The sequence below is a fragment of the Zingiber officinale genome, chromosome 2B (genome assembly GCF_018446385.1).
Source record: "Zingiber officinale cultivar Zhangliang chromosome 2B, Zo_v1.1, whole genome shotgun sequence".
In the NCBI taxonomy this organism is placed as follows: Eukaryota; Viridiplantae; Streptophyta; class Magnoliopsida; order Zingiberales; family Zingiberaceae; genus Zingiber; species Zingiber officinale.
Window position 1 is genome coordinate 141396039 of NC_055989.1, and position 22706 is coordinate 141418744.

The 22706-nt window shown below is 38.8% G+C and overlaps 2 protein-coding genes across 4 annotated transcripts; one reads left to right on the forward strand and one right to left on the reverse strand.

The window, feature by feature from the left end:
• Window positions 1-9736: 9736 nt before the first annotated feature.
• Window positions 9737-11224, forward strand: LOC122047479 (FCS-Like Zinc finger 10-like). Of its 3 annotated transcripts, none has more exons than XM_042608812.1 (3): window positions 9737-9822; window positions 10016-10915; window positions 10980-11224. In XM_042608812.1, exons 2-3 carry the CDS (start codon window positions 10023-10025, stop codon window positions 11131-11133), a joined length of 1047 nt encoding a protein of 348 aa, XP_042464746.1. In that variant the 5' UTR covers window positions 9737-9822; window positions 10016-10022; the 3' UTR covers window positions 11134-11224. The 3 variants fall into 3 exon arrangements, with proteins under 3 accessions (XP_042464746.1, XP_042464744.1, XP_042464745.1); XM_042608810.1 differs by having other exon boundaries at window positions 9747-9904; XM_042608811.1 differs by having other exon boundaries at window positions 9748-9891.
• Window positions 11225-11408: 184 nt separating this feature from the next.
• On the reverse strand, window positions 11409-14663 carry LOC122047478 (probable sulfate transporter 3.4). The gene is made up of 13 exons (XM_042608809.1): window positions 14221-14663; window positions 14093-14141; window positions 13812-14019; window positions 13563-13734; window positions 13409-13474; window positions 13191-13304; window positions 12989-13105; window positions 12774-12900; window positions 12412-12698; window positions 12155-12345; window positions 11982-12067; window positions 11822-11898; window positions 11409-11734 (listed from the first exon to the last, which is right to left on the reverse strand). The coding sequence occupies exons 1-13, from the start codon at window positions 14557-14559 to the stop codon at window positions 11597-11599; spliced, it is 1971 nt and encodes a 656-aa protein (XP_042464743.1). The 5' UTR covers window positions 14560-14663; the 3' UTR covers window positions 11409-11596.
• Window positions 14664-22706: the final 8043 nt, after the last annotated feature.

Consider the following 22706-nt stretch of genomic DNA (forward strand, 5'->3'; position numbering starts at 1 on the left):
GGCGTTGAATAACAAACAAGATGGAGTGATGCGTAATGAGAATATTCCAAGTTATTATATGTGCACGGTGGTGGATGTTGAGTCACGTTACAGTCATCTCCACCTTCCATGGTCAACTTTGGTCATCAACGGCGGCAACTTTTCACTTTTGCCCCATCCCCTCAATCTTGTCAGACCTAGCCCAATCTCGGGGTGGAGGTTTTGTGCTTTTTGGAATCAGCATCTTTGGGGTGATATTATGTATTTCGTAAAAAAGAATAAGTTACTTTTCTTTTTTATCTAGTCGACAGATTTATGAATCCATCCCAATTAATTTTGAGATAAGAGTATTGATGATGCGACAAATACATATAATACGGCATATTACATTACGAACGGATCAAAATATAATGTGACAATTAAAATTAAGGGATATGATAGTTAAAGTTAAAATGAGATGATGGTCTAAATCAAAAGAAGATAGCGGTGGGTCACTTTCAATAGGGCTTGGTTTCTCGTCCAGTGCTAAGATCCTCAATACAAGGATGGTCAGTCAATAGGCCGGTCGGGCTAAAGGAGCCTAATGCTTCTCGCCTGTAGTAAGATATCTAGTATATACTCGACCAACCATCACTCATTCATATTCAAGAGAGTCTCGACCGACCACAAGGCAGACCCAGAATAATATTCAGACACAACTAAAGAACTTAACTAGCATCTCGATTTAGGTGCCTAGTATACAGTGGGTTGATCTGACAACCAGTTAAACATATGTGTCTTCACTATTCATTCTCCCGTCGTCCTGTATATAGGCGACCATATATACAACTGACTATAGTTATAAGACTTAGGATCTTTATCTTCGCCGAGTAAACATACAAAGCAAATCTCAGAAAAAATCTAATCGAATTTCCAAAGCTCAGATATAACTTCATGGACAAGCCTCCCAGTACAAGGACGATCTACTGAAAGTATCGGTCCGACCTCTCGGGGCTCAGTACTCGAGTGGTCTTAAGGGCCGAACATCCTACCATACTCAGTACTCTGGTTTTATATATACACTCAGTCGACTAAATATCCGATTGGGATATCTTCGGGAATCACAATATTAAAGAATTGCAACAGTTTCTCAGAGAATAACAACTGCTTATCAAAAAATATTCTTCGATGACTCTATATTTTCTATTAGCCGACATATTATGATAACATACTTCTTCAACCACCTCATCAATTACGTTAGTTACAAAAAGGGTGCACACGGATAATAGAAGATTCATCGGATGATGACTATACGTCTCCCAGAATACATATTCTCTTATTCAACAGCTTCTGACACCCGACATTTTCTGTCACCTCATGATTACGAAAGTTATTAGATCTGGTATATCAAGGGGGGTCCTCTTCAATGATGAGGTACGCTTTGTAACATATTTTTACTACGCACACTCTCTGCTACACATCTACTATTCAAATTCCTGCTCGGGCATAACACCGACTTAAGCATCAAAGGACCTTCGCTAGGGGTCCTTTCCCTGATTTTTGGTACTGACGTTTGTATTCTTTCTCAAGTGTGCGAAGGAAGGATTTTCACTCCCATTTGCACCCCTGCTCTAATCTAAAGTCTTCAGTCAGTCAACCTCGCAACCACCTGCCCAACACGTCGTCTGTCCAGCTTTCAGATAGGATCATATTTGACATCGTCTGTGGGAAACTTCGCCTGAATCTGAAACTCAGAGATGGAAGAAGCTGGATGATTCACCACAATTACCTTGAATAAGAGGAACTAGAAATGTTAATCAAAGCTCAAGCGCATAAACTGATGCAGCAACAACAACAAGCAACGATTGGTTGTACTTTACCACATGACTTTGTTGGATCGAGATCGTGCTAGAGGGGGGGTGAATAGCACTTGTGGCTTTCACGCATTTCGGATTCGGAGAACGAACGAGTAATAAGCAACAGAATTAAAAGAAAAGCAATCGCGAACACAAGTTATTTACTTGGTTCGGAGCCTAGGGCGACTCCTACTCCAAGGTCCACGCTCGTTGAGCGTTTACGTTGGGCAGCAACTATAATAGCATTTAAAGATTACAACTTTAAATTACAATATGCTGAATAAAGAATACCGATAAAAAGGAAGAAGAACGTTAGCCGTCAGTTGTCAGAGCAGTAGAGCGTTGTTTGAGTGTTCGGAGCAGCGTACACGTGCACAGTTGGTTATGTTCGAGATGAATTCTGAAGCTGCAGCCCAAGGCCCCTTTTATAGCCTTTATTGATCTGATCCAAATCCTCGAAGTTCGGGATCAGCTTTGACCCAAGGGGATCGATCGATCGATCCCCGGTTCGGTCGACCGATCAGGCGATCTCCTCCTATCCGATCCGCCCGATCTGCTCGCTCCGCTTCGATCTGGCCAAGTTTTATCCCCGGTTCGGTCGACCGAAAATCCGGTTCGGTCGACCGATCCCCTGCTCGAGCCCGATCCACTCGCTGGAAGTCTGATCAGCTGCTTTGGGGGTTCGGTCGACCGATAACCCGATTCGGTCGACCGATCCCGGTCAATTTTGACCCTGCACAAAAATTGTTAGAAATGTTCTCCTGCAAAACAGAGTTAGAATATAGCAGATAATATATAAGTAAATAAATTGGCATTCTTCGGACTGTCCGGTTCTGACTTCGGATTTCCGACCGGAAACCCTAGGTCGAACCGACGCCTACTGTTCCCTCTTCCGGGGAACGCGTCCTCACCTACTCCACTCAGGAGAAGTTACGTTTTTCCAATTCGGTCCTCCAGACCGACTGGACTTTTGCTCGGCGCTCGAATCTTTCGGTCTTCATGTTGGACGCCCGCTCCATGACTCGTCCAGACTTCCACTTGGTTCGTGACACCAGGATTGTTGAAACCCCAAGGTTGTTTTGATATGATCAACAAGTTAAGTTAGGTCCTGCGTTGTTTCTAACCTTGTGTCAAAGTGTGCAGGAGCTTAGGAGCACAGGTACTCGAGCGGAAGACGCAGCTAGCGAGAAGGACGGCACGCTGTGCGTCCGAGGGACGAGGTGCTGCGGAAGAGTACACCGGCGGACGAGAAGGAAGTGCGCGCGGTGGTTCCGAGGTACGAAAGATTGCTCGGGGAGCAAGAGACGCAGCTAGCGCGAAGGTCGGCACGGGGTACGACCGAGGGACGAAGTCTGCGGATGAGTACGCTGGTGGACGAGAAGGGACACGCGGTAATTCCGAGGGACGAGAAGCCGGAGGGAAGCACGCTCGAGAAGACCGGAAGATGAGTTCGGGTGAGCCCTATTCCGGATGTCAGAGATCACCCAAGCAAGCGGAGCCGGAGCAGAAAGACCCGGACCAGGCTCCGGGGCGCCCGGAACTATCCGGGGCGCCCGGAGCTGTCCGGGGCGCCCGGAGCCATCCGGGGCGCCCGGAACCATCCGGGCCGGAAGGGACTTTTCACAGGACCGAGCTTTGACTTGATCCAACCGTTGGGGATAAATTTTATCCCCCCAGGGCGGGGCGCCCCGACCAAGGCTATAAATATAGCCTTGGTCCAGAAGCTTTTCAACAATCACGATCATTCTATTTCCAAACACTTGTATGCTTTAGTTGTAGTTAAGCTTCTGTTTTCTGTGCCTAAACGCTGTAAGAGGCTTCTCCGCCTGAAGGAGTTTTTGAGCTTAATCTTCCTTGGATTAACAACCACATCGGTTGTAACCAAGTAAACATCTGGTGCCTCGTCTTTTCTTTTATGCTTTTATTTATCTGCTTAATTCATTTTACAAGTGTTAGCTTAATCGTTCGAGGAAGGGTTGTTTGTTTTTAATTGACAGGTTATTTACCAACCCCTCTAGCCGGCCCAACGGTCCTACAAGTGGTATCAGAGCCGAGTACGCCTCAGAAGGACTAACCGCCGTCTGAAGCAACAAAACAATGGCCGGAGCTAGCGACTACCCACCAGCATTCGAGGGGGAGCTTTCTTCATGGAAGCAACAAATGAAGGTATTCCTTAACTCTGATATTGGTATTTCTCTAATAATGAAAACAGGTTATGAAGCACCGAAGAACGCGAACGAAGAAAGACTCGATCTACGCCTCTGGAACAAGAAGCAGCGTGACGAGTCAATGACAAACGGTCGTGCAGAGTTTCACATTCTAACCGCAATACCAAATGAAGATTTCGATAGAGTTGGCGAATACAACAGCGCAAAAGAACTTTGGGAAAAGTTCTTAAAACTCTACGAAGAACCAACTGAAGCCCAATCCAACTCTTTGATGGACACCGAACTGCCGACAGAATAGTCTGAGATGGAAGAAATTACCGAGACAGCCCCAACAGCCGAAGTACATCCCGAGAGTGATGAAGGGGGAGAATCTTCGGATAAAAGCAACTCGACAGGAGGAGAATCAACTACCGAAAAGGTAAGTCAGGTATGGACTCGAACCTCTGATCAATTAAATGATTCAATCGAAAAATTGCCTGAAGAGTCTTTCAAATCAGAAATTGAATCATCGAAAGAATTTTTCGAATTAGAAAATCAATTGTCAAACTTGCCTTGCAAATTATTATTAAAAGAATTTTGCAAGTTAGAAATTTTGTCGAAAAACTTTTGAAATTGCAAAATATTTTTTCGAAAGAATTATGCAAATTAGAAATGATGTCAAAAACTTTCTTCGAATATTTTTTCGAATTACAAATTACTTTCTCGAAAGAGTTTTGCAATTCAGAAAATGAGTCATCGAAAAAGTGTTTCGGATTAAGAAATCTATTATTAATAAATTCCTGCAAATTAGAATTTTTATTAAAAAATTCTTGCAAATTACAAAATATTCTTTCAAACGAATTTTGCACATTGTCGAAAGAATTTTTTATAGCGTCGAAAATTTTATCAAGTTAGAATCTATGCTATCGAAATATTTTTGTGAACTTGAAATTCAAAAAATAATAGAAATTAACATGATACAAATTGTTGCATGTTTAATATTTTTTGCTTTAAATCTGAAAAAGTGTGACTTAAGAATTTCTGATAAATTAAAATGGAAATTTAAACCTTCTGATTAAAGCATAAAATATATAAATAAATAAATGCATAGAAAATTTCTCTTTATGTTATTAATTCTCTGAAATTTTCTTGCATAAAGCTTTCTGTTTAGAAACTTCTTAATCTTGATGTCGAATGACTTAGAAATTTGTCTTGACTTAGAAATATTTCCCTGAAAATTATTGAAATATAGTTTCAAAATTTTTTTTAATGTCAACCCTTAGATTTCGTTTGTACCCCATTTTTATTGTGATCAAAGGGGGAGAAGGGAAAGAATAAGTCTAGGGGGAGGTAGACAAAATTCAAAATTCAAAATTAAAATGTTTGAAATTTAATTTTTTCTATCATGTTGCATGTTATTGCAATAAACTGTTTAATTTCATATCTATTGTTGACCTCACCTTAACTTGGGTTGATCACACCAAAAAGGGGGAGATTGCTGAAACCCCAAGGTTGTTTTGATGTGATCAACAAGTTAAGTTAGGTCCTGCGTTGTTTCTAACCTTGTGTCTAAGTGTGCAGGAGCTTAGGAGCACAGGTACTCGAGCGGAAGACGCAGCTAGCGAGAAGGACGGCACGCTGTGCGTCCGAGGGACGAGGTGCTGCGGAAGAGTACACCGGCGGACGAGAAGGAAGTGCGCGCGGTGGTTCCGAGGTACGAAAGCCGGAGCGGAAGATTGCTCGGGGAGCAAGAGACGCAGCTAGCGCGAAGGTCGGCACGGGGTACGACCGAGGGACGAAGTCTGCGGATGAGTACGCTGGTGGACGAGAAGGGACACGCGGTAATTCCGAGGGACGAGAAGCCGGAGGGAAGCACGCTCGAGAAGACCGGAAGATGGGTTCGGGTGAGCCCTATTCCGGATGTCAGAGATCACCCAAGCAAGCGGAGCCGGAGCAGAAAGACCCGGACCAGAGGCGAGCTGAACCAGAGAAGAGAGCACGGACCAAAAGTCAACTGGGTTGACTTTTGGCTCCGGGGCGCCCGGAACTATCCGGGGCGCCCGGAGCTGTCCGGGGCGCCCGGAACCATCCGGGGCGCCCGGAAGGGACTTTTTCACAGGATCGAGCTTTGACTCGATCCAACCGTTGGGGGATAAATTTTATCCCCCCCCCAGGGCGCCCGGAACCCATCCAGGCGCCCCGACCAAGGCTATAAATATAGCCTTGGTCCAGAAGCTTTTCAACAATCACGATCATTCTATTTCCAAACACTTGTATGCTTTAGTTGTAGTTAAGCTTCTGTTTTCTATGCCTAAAACGCTGTAAGAGGCTTCTCCGCCTGAAGGAGTTTTTGAGCTTAATCTTCCTTGGATTAACAACCACATCGGTTGTAACCAAGTAAACATCTGGTGCCTCGTATTTACTTTTATGCTTTTATTTATCTGCTTAATTCATTTTACAAGTGTTAGCTTAATCGTTCGAGGAAGGGTTGTTTGTTTTTTGACAGGCTATTCAACCAACCCTTCTAAGCCGGTCCAACGGTCCTACAAGGATTTTCACTTAGGGTTACCACCCCTTAGGATTTCGATGACTCCGACCTGTCAAGACTTTTCGCCTAGGGTTACCACCCCCTAGGAGCAAGGGTTGCCACCCCCTAGGGTTTTCCACCTGTCTAACCGCAGCTAGGACTTTTGCCTAAGTATACTTAGGACTTTCCTAAAAAGCTCAATCAACATATCAGATAACAACACACCTTAACTTTGAATCATTTTGTCATTATCAAAACTCTGGTTCAATCGTCGGATGCTTCCCGCACCAATAATCTCCCCCTTTTTGATTATGACAACAAAAATTCAAAGTTAAGTACAATAATGCTATAAAGAATTTTCAAAGAACAATACAAGCATGATAGTATAAATTAAGTACAGTAAGTGAAGAACTCTCCCTTAATAAAAGATCCTCTTTAAATTTCTTTGAATTTTCTTATACTCTCCCCCTTTGTCATATATCAAAATTTTCCTTATACTCTCTTTAAGTACAGTAAGTGACTATTGGCCTTAGCTCAAAAGACATTAGTACAACTTAGCTTCTAAAAATTTAGACTTAGAAAATTTTAGTTTGTCACAAAATCCTCTTAGCTAATACTTAAGGAAAACAAATATGTAAAATATTAAAACACTTAGCTTTTGGTAGATAAAGTTTCCTTGTAACACTTTTTAGCTAAGTGAAAAAGTTTTATTATAAGTTTTAAAAGGTTTTTGAAAAATACTTAGCCAAAGTTTGAAAAAATTTTGCAAGAATATTTAGCTAAGGAAAGTTTTGTTTTGAAAAGTAATTTAGCTAAAAAGTAAAAAAAAAATAGATGAGTTTTAATAGAAATTTTTTTTTGATTTTAAAGCTCCTTGATTTAAATAATTTTAGCTAAGGCCACTCCTACAAAGAAACATTCAAGGAATCCTATAGTCCAAGCATGAGTAATTTTAATTCCTTAGCCACATGTCTAATCATTTACTACTAGCTGTTCACCTAGAGGGTAACAGTGTTCACTTGGTTAGTCAAATTAAGTTAGTCATCCAGTTAGATTGACTATGACAGGATTACTTAACTTGATTAATGTTTTTTTTTTTGTATTTAACGTCCAGACTAATGTCGATGCACTGATAGAAGCATTCTTAAGTCCAGGCAGTACCCTATGCATCTCATACCGTTCTAAGTATTTTCAAACACAAGTAAGTTAGTCCTAGTGTGCTTGTGAGATGCTCTGGCTGAAACTAGGGGTACATGATTTCTAGGGGATAAAATCCTAGGCTAAACCAGATTTTTTAAAAGACTAACAAAATTTGAATTTTGAAAAAATATTTTTCCTAAGATTTTAAAACAAATTTTTTTTTTTGAAAGATAAGTTCTATTCTACTAAGCACATCCCTATTTGTCTTCTAAGTGAACTGAACTCAAGTTCAGGTAAGGGCTTTGTGAATATGTCAGCTATGTTTGATTTTGACTCAACATAGTTAAGTACAATATCACCCTTAGCTACGTGATCCCTTACAAAGTGGTGCTTTACTTCTATATGTTTAGTTCTTGAGTGGTGAATTGAATTTTTTGTTAGATTAATTGAACTTATATTATCAATTGAAAAATTAGTTTGAATATATATCTGAGCGGTTTTAAGGGTCGAACGTCCTACCATACTCAGTATTCTACTTTTATATATACAGCTGGTTGACTAAATATCTGGCCAGGATGATCGGATATCTTTGGGGGATCACATTGTCAAAGAATCATAACAGTCTATCAGAGAATAACAATCACTTATCAGATAATATTTTTCTGTTATTATATGGACATTCAATAGAATTTTCCTCGAAAGTAACTCTGCATTTTCATTAGCTGACAACATATTCTTTCAACCGTCTCATTAATTACGTCATTTGCAAAAAGGGTACACACGGGTAACGAAAAATTCCTTGGACGGTGATTATATACCTCCCAGAATACATATTTCCTTACTCGACAGCTTCTGACTCCCGACATTCTTTGCTATCTCATGATTGTAGAGATTATTAGAGGTGTTATATAAAAGGGATCCTCTTTCATGACAAAGTATACTTTGGAACATATTTTTACTACGCACCCCACCTCATGATTTATAATTTATCAATCAATTTTTACCAACATTGTTATATGAGTTTATTTAGGTGTACGTAAATCAAAACCAGTATTTCATTCAGCAAAAAAAAGGATAAAATAAAACATTGAATTGATTTTTTTTTTCAATCGAATCCGTGATCTGTAACTGTCCCTATTGCTGGAAACTTGATAAACTCAACCACAGGAACGCTGGATGAAGTTAGCAGATTGAAGGCCCTATTGGACAATGCGAGCCACGTTATAGTCTATCCAGACTTTACGCCGTGAGTCAACGGCTGACGACGTTCTGCTGACGATGTTGAGAAGAAGGCTGTAGCAATCAGCGATGGGAGACAAAAAAGAATATGGGAAAGAAAGGAAGGTAGCTTAAGAGCTTGAGATAAGTTCAAGATCAACCCGAGTAGATCAGTTGGTTGCCTCTGCCACGCCCCTACTGTTGGAGCTGCTGATGATGATGCAACCTGAGCACGGACACAATAATGGTGCAGAGGCTAAAGCACAAGCATTGTGTTGTTTCTTTATTACAATATTGTATCTTATCTCGGAATCAACCATTCGATCAACATGACAACGTCCTAATACAAGATCATCATCTCTTCCACAAATGTCTCCGGACATGATTGAATTGATTACTATGGAATAAATATTACTCTAATAAATAAGATGTCGAATTTTAATAAAGTTAAGAAAAACATTCTCCCCATAATGATCAACTGTAGATTTTTTATTTACCTAAATTTAGGTATGACCATGTGACCGGACCAGTCGTATGAGACCGTCAGATGACATATTCTAACTTTTACTACAAACATCTCATAAAAATGAAGGATTAAATTTATTAAAACAATGTCCATTAGTTTAAATTATTCCAACTGGTGATCATTCTATTTTGATGGAGGAGCATGGATCCTTGAAATCGTAAAACTATGGAAACAGTACACTAGACAAAGCAAGAAAAATCCAAGACAAGATTTTGTCGTGGGCCCGCCTGCCACAGCGAGGCCACGTCATCTCGATCGAACTCCGACCTTGTTCACTCCCACTTGGAGCACCACTCCACTGTTTCCTCCTGTTCACCATGGACGAAGTTAAATCGATCTTGTCTACTGATGAATATGATTGAAAGGAGCGCAGCAGCAGCCACAGAGCTGCCTTGAATTCCATGCATGCAGCTAAAGCCCAACCACTTTAGTTCCGCCTGCTGCGTTTCTGTACTTCTTCATCTCTTTCTTGTTGCAGATTGCTGAAATCTTATATGATGAATTATTCTTGTTCTTGAGGTTGCTGAATCTTGTACGAATCCTTCTCGTGTAAAAAAAAAAAAATCTTGGTTTTTCCTGTTGCTTCGGACTTTGATTATTGGTTCTTTGCCCCTTCACCTGTTTGAGCTTCTGCCACAACCAGAGTTTGGATGCTGAGGAAGAGGAGCAGACCAGTTCAGGAGCAAAGCAAAGGGCACCTCATGTCTCACGCAGCCTCTGATGGTGTGGAGAAAAAGAGCTCTTCTAGCTCCTTCCTTCGTGTCCCCGGCTTGCTTGTGGGATTCACCGGGAAGTGGCCATCAGACCGTGGTGCAGTATGGAGCCCTACATCTCCCCTTGACAAGGCCTTCTCCAGCCCTGGCTCTGGCTCCCCCACACCTGCAGGCACTAATGGCAGGCTTAAATGTTGGGACAGCAGCAGCAGGGTTGGCCTTGGCCTCCTTGATTCTCGCAATGAGGATGAGGACAACACGCCATGGGGGAAGAAGGCCTCAGGGCATTTTGGCAACAGGAACATTGTGTTTGGTTTACAGATGAAGCACATGAAGAACAACGTCGTCTCCACTCACAAGAAATCCTTACTCCATGACTATGGAATCTTGTCACAGCCACATTTTGGATCACCCAAACCTCATTCCGTTTCTCCAGGGCTGAATATAGAATCGAAAGAGGTTAAGTTACATCGCGAAGAGTTTGAATTTCTGCGGTCCTGTTCCGTCGACACGGGACGTTCATCTTTGCTTGCTACTAAATCCTCTAACAATGTCACAACCCACTTGAATTCAGAGGCTCAGTCAACCTCCAACTTTGAGAGGGTTTTGGGGTCCCTCCCAATATCTTTTGGTTCTTCTCATGTACTTCTTAGTACACTCTTTGCGAGCGAGATCGAGCAATCGGAGGATTACACTTGCATTACATCTCATGGTCCTAACCCAAAAATGACTCATATCTTTGGAGATTGTATACTTGAGAGCCACTTCATAAGATCATCATCCTTTAAGAATTCTGATAGTAAAGCAGAGGAAGATTCACTATCATGCTGGTTAGTCCTCGAACATCTTATTTGACATTAGTTTCTTGCGATTATAATGTTGTTCGCATTGCAGTGGCAATAAAGCTCTATGCAGCTGCTATTGCTGTGACCAAGAAAGATTGATGGAACAAAAGATGGAGATATTTTCAGATGGCTCTACAGGTCCATCATTCCATGAGGAGTCATTGCTTGATGAGATGGCTTCGGCTTCACAGGGTGAGCATTGAAATTCACAAGGTAAACAGCTAAATCTTCTGTGAAATCGACCGTTTGCAGCATTCATTTCTTTGTTTCAGAGTACTGTCAATGGGTTGTAAACCTCAGAAAAAAGATCATGGTTGGTTTTGATCAGTGAGAACTGAGAAGTGTCAACCACTGCATTGGCTCCTGGTTCTTCTCATATTTCTCTCTTGTAGAACTTCTAAGTTGATGGTATGAATGAGGCAAATTTTGGATCACTCAAACCAAATCTTATGAAACATCAATTCCCAAGCATAAATGAACATGAGCAGTGAGATTAAATGAGAACGGATATAAGTTTTTCTATTCTATTATTGTTCTCAAAATCTCTTGCATCAAGAGCTCGAATAAGTCAATGTTTCAGAATCTCGTCACTGCTTGATGCATATCCCTTTTGTTTCTATTATGTTTTGTCAAATTTTAAGACAACTCGACAAAAAAGAAAAATAATCATACATTGACCTTGCACGCGGATGCAGCAACGGCCTCCCCAATTGTCACGAAGATGCGATCGGATCCAAAGAGTTCCCAAGTCCCTGATTGAGATAGCTTCTGTGCTACTTGCCCAACTGGATTAACCAGAACAAGCTGCAAATCATTTTTTTCAGACATGTCTAGTAAGTTGGAAACTAGAGATTCAAACTTTAAGTTGTAGTGACGGTATGAAACGCTTGCCTCGAGTGACCTTTCGTTGAGTATCTTCTTCAGCTCCTTGAGTACTTCAACGCCACTTGTATCTATGTCCGTTACAGCTGCGTAAAGTTCAAAGCTTATCATCAACAAAGTAGTATATTAACTTGTGCGCATGCGTCATAGTCACAATGCTTTAACTCACCGGCCATGTCTAGTATAACGCATTTGAGGGGATTCTCATCTAACTTTGTGATCCTCTCTTCCTCTTCCCGAGCCCATCTCAAGATCCTGACATCGAATGTAATTGAGTATTGCTGATTTGAATCGCTAACTGAGATAGGTAAGTCCTTATATTGGCACGAGTATGAAACTAACCTTTCTTGCACATACATCGAATTGGTGAAATAGATAGGGGACTCGATGCCAAGAATTAGAAACGATGGCATCCTTGTAGCTTCCCGGTATTGTGTCACACTCCGGTAGCTGTTTGTTCCTGGGATATTCCCCAGGACAACTGTGTTCGGCCGAGTGACCTGTATCAAAATCTTGAATAACGAAACTGCGACCTGCATAGAACGATATAACCGTAAGTGCCTAGCTTGTTACCAAAATTTCTGCAAAAGAATGCTTACAGCTATGGCTAGGCCCATCTGCACTGATATAAGAAGAACCCCAAAGAACGCGCTCATGCAAGCAAGAAAATCCAACTTGTCCAACTTCCACAACCGCAATGCGCCTTTGACATCGATAAGTCCAATCACCGCGGCAATAATGATTGCGGATAAAATGACATTGGGAGTGTAGTAAAAGAGAGGCATGAGGAATAGCATTGTGAAGAGCACTGCAGTTGCCATGACAATGTTGGACGCTGCTGTCTTGCTTCCAGCATTGTAGTTCACGGCCGACCGAGAGAACGAACCTGGAAGATTTTATGGTTATTTCAAATTCTGTTTCGGTTACTTTTTTTTTTCTTTCAAGGTGTTGGGTTAATTACCAGTTGTGACATAGCAAGAGGCACAAGATCCGGCTATGTTCATGATTCCTATGGCTATCATTTCCTTGTTACCATCGATCTGATAATTTTTTAGAGAAGCAAATGTCCTTCCCACAGCTATTCCTTCCTGTAAATTCACTGTCAATTAACTCCTCCTCTTTTAGCCGCTGAACATCGACAAAACTGAATGAATCGAAAAGGTTTAGTAGGATTACTGTAAGAGCCAAGATTCCAGTAATTATTCCTGTTTTAATTGTAAGACTCAAGTAGGTGCCTTCAAAGTCCAACATATTGGCTGAAGGAGGGTTCAGTCCCTTCTGCAAATGCCCAATCTGTATGATTGAAATCAACAAGTTCATTAGAACAGGAACTAACTCTCATTTTGTTTCTGTTCTTCCTATCGATGAAAATTCTTACTGTTTTGATGCCATGGTTTGGAGCTTTGAAGACGAAGGAAAGGATGGTGGACAGGATCACTGAAGTCAGAGGGGCTGCTGCTGATACCCAAAAAAGCTTCTGTCTCCTTAGGCTCTGAGTCATTCAAGATCAAGAGTAGCTTAAAATTTGTAGTCTCTTACTTCAACAAAATTGAATTATCTATCTTAAAAAAAGTGTTATAAAGCATGAGTTCTTACAATATGTCTTGCGATCAATAGGAAAGCAAGGAAGGAGAGTCCCATAACAACAGTTTGCCATGCCCACTGCTCATATCGTTAGAAAAGATTGATATTAAGCACCATAATTTCGACAAACCTTTGCGATTCTTCCTTCAAAAATGGGCATTTTTACCTCTCCCTCGTGCCGGAAAACAGACTGCATCACCGGAATGAATCCCATCCTCGTGGTGAAGTGAACTATTCCGAGCAATCCCTTGAGCTGCTGAAGTGATACTATGACTGCTGCTCCCCCCATGAACCCTGTCAGTGTCGGCTTCGATAGGAAGTCCACTATAAATCCCAACCTGCGAGCGAGAAACAAGATTTCAGATTCAAAATTTTACAGAACACAAAATATATATATATATTATTTCTTGTTTACCTTAAAAGGCCCAAGCTAGATTGGAAGACACCAGCAAAGAATGTAGCTGTGAAGGCTAGCTGAAGAAACAAGGCAGGCTGCTTATTAGGGGAGACCTCCTCCCTCAGCATGGATCCCATCACTAACGATGCGATTGACACCGGGCCAACAGCAAGGTCTCTTGAGCTCCCAAGAGCAGAGTAAATCAATGGCGGAACAAAACTAGAGTCTGCCAGAAGAAAAAATTCCAGTTCAACGACTAGCCATTTCAATTTTCATTTAAGTTTAGCGTTCAAACTCACAGAGGCCGACGATGGGAGGCAAATCAGCAAGCTTCGCGTAGCTAATTCCCTGCCAAAGTAAACGAAACCAGAGGTAAGACATTGTCCACAAGACAGGATAAGTGAGAACTGTTACTGTCCGCCCGTACTTGTGGGATTGCCAAACTTGCAATGGTGATGCCGGAGATGGCGTCGGACTTGAGGAGGCTGAGGGTGTAGTCGGAGCCCCAGGCGAAGATCGGAAAGACGTACTGCAGCGCCAAGGCGAGGCTCTTGAGGAAAGGCTGGTTCTTGAACTGGTGGAAGGAGTCGTCAGGGAAGAGGAACTCACGCAGCCTCAGCTTCAGGCATTGGAAGGCGGAGATTTCAGGCGGCACGTCGACCCTGTGGACTTCCGGAGGGGCCATGGCGGCGCGCGAGAGGGGCGAGGGATCCTCGAGGCCACTCGCGGCTGCGGAACTCTCCACCATGGTCAGGCTTCCCACCATGTCTATCTGCAACTGAAGCTTGCGTGGTGTAATGGAGTATATGAATCGAAGAAAGCTAAGGAATTCCACTTCCTGTGAATCGAAGAATGGTGTTCTTAGGCGATCACAGTGATGAGCAAGGCCCCTCCATTTTAATCATATAATTGCTAATTAAAACATGTATAATTATTTTTAAAAATAAAAATGAAAGAATGGAGTATCATTTTAATAATAAATAAAAAAAAAAAGAATGCTTTTTATGATTATAATTCAAAAATGTCCTTTTAATTTTTACCAATAAAATACTAAAAAACAATCAACTATATATCAATGTAGTCATAGTCATTTAGGAAGGGGATGAATGCTAATCGATTTTAGGAAGAGTAGTCACAAAAAAAAATGAAACAAGTAAAGAACTCATTGCTCTCCAAACGTGCGCCCTTTTATAGGAAGGAAAATAAGCAAAAATTAAAAAGGCCTATCAATTAATCATCCATCATACATTTAATTTTTAAAATATCTATTATATATATGCAACGGTGTTATAGTAGTTACTAATAGCTATTATATATAATATATAGAAATTATTAGATTGTTATTATAATATATAAAAGTTATTGAATAGTTGTTATAACGTTGTTCTTTATTTTTAAGCTACGTTTAGTAGGGTGTAATCTACTTTGTAATGTAATCAGGATTACATTACAAGGTTGATTATTCTGTTTGGTTTAATTTTAAATTTGTAATGTAATGTAATATAGATTACAAAAGGTAGTGAAATTTTGTAATCTGGATTACAAAACAAATACTATGTAATCCGATTACATTACGAGGTGACAATTTAACTAAAATTTAAATGTCGAATATATCCCCAGTTGACCGCGGCCGCCGCTCGCAGCCACCCGTGGCCGTCGCTTGCCGCCACCCGCGGCCGCCGCTCGCCGCCACCCGCGGCCGCCGCTCGCCGCCACCCGCGGCCGCCGCTCGCCGCCACCCGCGACTGCCACTCGTCGCTCGTCGCCACCCGCCACCGGCGACCACCGCCGGCCGTCGTCGACGACCACCGGCGACCACAGCCGACCGCCGCCGGCGACCACAGCCGACCGCCGCCGGCGACCACCGCCGCCCACCCCCGCCGCCCGCGACCACCGCCGACCGTCGGCGACCACCACGCCCCCGGTCGCCGCTGCCAGCCACCTCTGGCCGCCGCCGCCGACGGTTGTCGTTGTCGCCGGTTGCCGGCGACCGACGACGATCAGCATTTGTCGATGGCCGCGGCCGGCGGAGGAGGCTAACGGCGGCGGCCACTGGTTGCTGCAAGCTCCGGTAAAGGTGCGGCGGTTGTCGGTAGAGGTCGCAGGATATTTTTGTCATTTAATAATATTACGAATTACATTGCTTATAAAAATCAATAGACACCAAACAAAAAAATGTAATCACCCTTGTAATCAAAGATTACATACATTACATTACCAAACATAATAATGTAATCAAGATTACATTACATTATGGTCATGTTTGGTAGGATGTAATCTGTTTTGTAATGTAATCAGGATTACATTACAATGTTGATTATTTTGTTTGGTTTAATTTTAAACTTGTAATGTAATGTAATCTGAATTACAAAAAGTAGTAAAGTTTTGTAATCTGGATTACAAAGCAAATACTATGTAATCGGATTACATTACGAGATCACCGTTTAACCAAAATTTAAATGCCGAATATACCCCTAGTCCACCGCGACCGCCATCCACTGTCGTCGGCTGCCACGGCCCACCGCCGTCGACCCCGCCTGCCGGTCACCGACGACCACAGCACCGCCGGTCGCTGACGACCACCGCACCGCCGGTCGCCGACGACCACTGCCGGTGACCACAGCCGGCCGTCGGCGACCACCGTCGGCCGCCGGCGACCACCGTTGACGACCACCGCCCGCCGGCCGCCGACGACCACCATGGTGGCCGCCCGTCGGCCGCTGGCGACCACCACCCGTCGGCCGTCGACGACCACCGGCCGCCGGTGACCATCGCTGGCCGGCGACCACCACCACCCAACACCGTCACCGCCAGCCGCCACCGCCGGCGACCACTGGCCACCGTCGTCGAGGACCACTGGCCGCCGTCGCCACCGGCGACCACCGCCGCCGCTAGTGATCGTCGTCGTCGCCTGTTGCCGGTGGCGGCTGCCGGCGGAGGAGGGGACGATCGTTGATTGCCGCAAGTTCCGACAGAGGTGCGGTGACTATTGGTAGAGGTCGTAGGATATTTTTGTCATTTTATAATAATACGAATTACATTTTTTATAAAAAATAATGGACATCAAACAAAAGAATGTAATATCCTTGTAATCAAAGATTGCATACATTACATTACCAAACGTAGTAATATATAATCAAGATTACATTACATTACATTACATTACAAATTTGATTATATTACAAGCAAGATTACATTACACTCAACCAAACGTATTACAAATTTGATTACATTATAAGTTACATTACATTATACCCAACTAAATATAGCCTTAATGTTATTGTAGCAATTAGTTCTAATTGCTATAATGTCTAGAAGTTACTCTGTAATAATTACAACGTATATAATCTACTAAGTAGTTGGCCGTCGCGTGCGCTTCTCAATTTATCCTGGTGATCGGTGGAAAATTTCCATGAGATCGGACCGGTCAGTCCAGAGATAATCAATGAGACTAATTAGAATTATCATTTTTTTTACTAAGTAACTGTTATAACTGTTTTAAAATGATTTTAATTAATTTAAAATAATTTTGATAAATTTTAAATAATTTTAACTAAGTTAATAAAGAATATTTTGATATAATGTTTTTCGATTTTAAAATTTAGAATTTAATTACAACTAGGTAGTTGCTAAGGTCAACTCAAGGCAACGCCACTATTTTATTTTTATATATATAGAAGCTTGTTCTAACTGTTATAATACTACAAAGTATATAACCTACTAAATAATTGTTACAACTATTTTAAAATGATTTTAATTAATTTAAAATAATTTTGATAAAATTAAATAATTTTGACTAAATTGATAAATTTTTTTTGATATAATAGTATTCAGTTTTATGTTTAGAATTTAAACTTTAAGATTTAGGATTTAATTACAATTATGTAATAACAATAGCTTTTATAGCGGAAGGCTGAGGGCACAGACTAATGGTATATATATATATAATTGAATTTTATTTTATGTTTTTCCAAACTCTTAATTATTTATTATCAGATTTTTCTTTTATGATATATTTGGTTAAGTTATCATATATAAGCTTGATTATATAATTATTAGATAATCACATAATCAAAGTTATAGAGAATAAAATATAGCTAAATATTTTTTTGTTTAACTTATGTAATATAACAAAAACTTGTTTGTTTAATTTTTTTATGTTTTTTCTATTTTTTTATTGTTTATGCTTTTTCTATTTTTAGAATTTTTTTATGTTTTTTCTATTTTTTTATTTTTCCTATTTTTTTAAAGTTTTTAATTTTTAACATTTTTATTTTTTTTTATTTTTAAAATTTTTAATTATGTTTTTTTTTACTTTTTTTTATTTTTCTCTTATTTTTGGTAAAAAAAACTCATTAATCCTGGAATCAAGAAAAATCTTAGTTTTTCGAGGTTTTCTGATTCCGAATTGTATGTACATTTTGCTGACGTGTCGGACATAGAACATTACTAGGGAATCATCGATTACCTAAATCAAATAGGATTTTCGTTGATAACCTTGGATGGATAATTAAAGTTATCAAATTAACCCCTAATTAAATGCATCCTTAGAATTTAGGGATTGAATTGTAATTTTAAACATAAAAAAATTCAAATCAAACAAATTTAGGTGCACAAGGGGTGTCTGACGTAAGGTATTTATTGAATAAAATATATTTATTAATTTATTTTAGAAACACATGAGTTTATCCATGAGTGTTTAAAATTATTGGTTAAAATAAGTTTTAGCTAAAATTTACTTTAGTTGGTAATTTTAATTTTTACGACTCAAATTAGATTTGTTCATTAATTTTTTATTTTTTACCCGTAAAATTTTAAATTTTTTACTAGCTGTAGCAGGTAATTTTTAATTTTTGACTTAAATTTGATAATATTTTTTAATGATCAAAATTATATTTGAATAATAATTTTTTATTTTTTATTAGTCAAAATTAGATTTCATCGATAATTTTAATTTTTTTAATATCAAATTAGAGTTGAGTAATTTATATTTTTCTAATTAAAATTTGATTAATAATTTTAATTTTTTATTAATCAATATTTACAAATAAAGTCACTTAAAAATATTTATTAAATTGATACCTTTTATAAAAATTCTTTTAAAATTTTGAAAATATATTTACTATTGTTTCCGCTAAATTTTATTTTTCCTTTATCTTTCTTTCTCTTTGTTATAATTTTTATAAGTGTTATACACACACCTTCTATAATTCACCGTCCATGTTAAGAAAAGACTATTAATTAAATATTTTAACCCTAAAAATTTGAAAGATAATTTATTGTTAAAATTAATTAATTAATAATAATAATAATAATAATAATAATATATCGTAAAAATGAGTTTACAGGCAGATTTTTTCATGTATTTCCATTATTTATTGATAAATTTAGAGTGGATTTATCGGATTGACCCGTTTTCTTAAATAATTTAAGTGGATTATATTAAAATTATATCAATTTATTTAAAAACGAACTTAAATTGCTCAGCCCACACGAGTTGCAGATCTAGACAGCTCAATCCATGACAGGCTCACATTGACCCCATATTGACCCGTAGATTCAGAAGGATGAAAAAAAAAATTAAAATTGATATATATATATATATATATATATATATATATATATATATATATATATAAAAGTAAAAGTTGTGGATTTTTTTACCAATTAAGTTGGATAATATGTATAAGTGTGAAATTAAAAATTAAGAATTTTATTGAAGATTTGTCGAGAAAGGTTTATTTACAAACAATCAAATTCAATCCATTCTAAAATTCAATAAATAGAAGAGGATTTTTTTTTTCATATTTTCATATTTGTTGATGAGTTAGCCTATCTAACTCTGTAACTTATTTTCGGTTGGATTAGAATGTGATTTTTTTAATCTATCAAGACGACGACCCACCCATCACATTAAATAAATGATGGATCTTTAATGAATTAACTTACCTTGCCATGGCCGACCCATCTCTAGTTACTGTAACATAAAAATAAATTAATTCAGCTAATCTAAAAAGAAAAGCATTTTATATAAAAAAAAAAGGTTAAAATTATTTAAATTTAATAAGAATCATTAAAAATTTAAAATATTAAAAATATTATAACTATTAAAGTTAATGACTGCTATAATGATTGTAATAATCAATTTAAATAATTTAATATTTTAAAATAATTTTAATTATTTTTTTAAAAAAAGGACTTCTATTACTTTTTAAGTAATTTTGAAAAAAATATAATTTTTTGATTGAAAAATAGAATGTGAAGAAACGATACATTTGATGTGAAATAGATGACAATTCACTCGTTCCAATGCCTACCTATAATTAAATAAAAATATAATTACTTTTTTGTTGCAATAAAAGCTGATTTACATGGCTAAAGTATAAGTATGAATTTGCTTAAAAATTATATTTTAATGGGGGGTTTACTGTTAATTTTATCATTTCAAATTAAGAGGGTGTTTGGCTGAACTTATAAATTCTCTAAAACAGTTTATAAATTGTTTTGGAGCTTATAAACTGTTTTGGAGTTTATAAGCTCTTCAAATTTATTTGGTAAAATTTTTTTCGAACAGCTTATAAGCTGTCAAAATAAGCTGTTTTTAAAAAAATATGAAAGACCCTACTTTTTTAAAAAAGAACTTATTTTAATAATTTTTTTTCTCTAAAATATCTTTATATAATTTCATAAATCCTCATCTTATCCTCCATAAATTTTTATAAACCTAATATCTTTTTATCTCCGTCGATTTTTGTTCCAACGCTGTGTCATCTTCTAGGTCAATGTCTCTTTCCAATTTTCTCTCCCCCGGTGCAAAAATTCGCCTAAAACTCTCTATTAATAAAAATCTCAAAATCCTCTATTAATAGTATTATACCCTTTTGGTAATTTTATTAATAAAAAGATCTTATAATACCAAACACATCAATATCTTTAAGTTGATTGTAACAACTTTAACAACTTATTTTTAAAATAAGATTTAACAACTTATAAGCTCCTAAAACAATTTATAAGTTGTATGAATTTATAAGTTATTTTTAATAAATTTAGTCAAACACCCTCTTAATTAGCACCTCAACAATTGTATATATAAACGAGCAACATATATTCAGCCCAAGTAAATAAAACCTAAATAAGTCATATCCAAAAAAAACAATAAAAATAGTGAATAAATAAATAAATAAATAAGAGAACTTCTAATGGGATCATTGACCTAAGGAGTGAATAGTGATTTACTTCGCTTCGATCGTTCTCATATGCTCATCTATGTCAACTACCCAACTTGACTGATCAACATTAATCGATTTCCTAACTTTTTTTTACTATAATAATAATCAATTATTATTATTCATCAATTACTTGCTAGTGTAGTATAACAATATAGCAAAAATATTATTTACACTTGACTGATGCACTCAGTATTCATGGTGCTGAAACATTGTTCTAGAACTCCCTCCTATGAGTAGTGCAGGTTAATCATGATTTATTAGGGTCTCATCCTTATTATCCAATTAACTTTAATCTATTAGAATTTTCTTTACCTATAGTATTCAATCAACCTTAACCTATCAAGATTTTCCATTGCATAACATTCAGTCAACGTTGACCTATCAGAACTTCTTTGTTACTTAGCATCCGATCAACATTGATCTGTTGGAACCTTATCGTTATCTAATATCCAACCAATCTTGACCTGTCAAAACTTCTCATCTTGTGCTTAACTTCCGATCAATCTTAACTTATTAGGACTTCACATTATTGTGTCTACCATCTTGTTTTCTATGACATGTTACGACTTTCCTTATTGTTGGATATAAGTGAATGGAGAAGATGTGAAAGAGGAAAGAGACTTCATTGTGAATGAGATTTAGTCCCACATTGGGAGTTTCATGGCATGATGGTTGGTTTATATTGATTCACATGCATTGAGGATGTGAATAAATGCATGGGGAGAGACTCTCTCTCACGCGTGGGTGCGCAGGAGGGGTGTAAATCCAAGGCCCGGATTGCATTGAATCACCCAAGTGGAACAACCATTGTTTTGTCACGTAAACCTTTTACTGTTGTAACGGATGAATTACGTTTGAGATTAATGCAGAATCTAAACGTTCGAGTAATAATGAGTGAAAAGTAGACGTTTCACTGCTCAGTTAGTAATGGTCATTAATCGACCATTAACATTGTCGTTGATCTAAGCTCCTATATAAGGAGGTTGTGATCACAGGCAGACAAAGCACACGCAGCGAAGCAAGCAAAAGCTATCCACCTCATTCCCCTACTCTGTCGTGCTACTCATGCTCGGCAGAGTGCCCGTGATAGTGATCGGGTGTCACTCAGTTCGCCGTGACCACCAGTGCTTAGTACGGATCGCGGTCAAACCGTTATATCCTGGGAAACAGATGACCCGAGTAAGCCTCGAAGCACAGCCGGAGGTGGGGGTGAATCTGTTTCAAAGAAATTGCGACTCTCGCAGGCCTCGGTCAGTTTTCCCGGTCGGTCTCTTCGTCTACCCGGTTGGTCTGTATGTCAAGATTGTTCTATCAAGACCTGATCCGTCAAGACTGCTCTATCAAGACATGGTCTGTCAAAGCTGCTCTGTCAAGACCTGGTCTGTCAAGACTGCTCTGTTAAGACCTGGTCTGTTAAGACTGCTCTATCAAGACCTGCTCTGTCGCTCTGCAGACCTACTTAAGTCGCTCTGCAACACAAACCTGGTGCTCGGCTGATTTGCCCGCTCAGCGACTCAGTCTGCTCTTCTGTACATAAAAAAAATTAGCCCCTGCTAGTAGCCCGAGATCATCCGCTCAGGTTATCTTTATTGTAAGTTGAATTTAAATTTTGTCTAATTTTAAAATTTAGCTAACTCTCCAAATTTTCTGACAACAGATTGTATTTTTGTAACACTTATTGCCA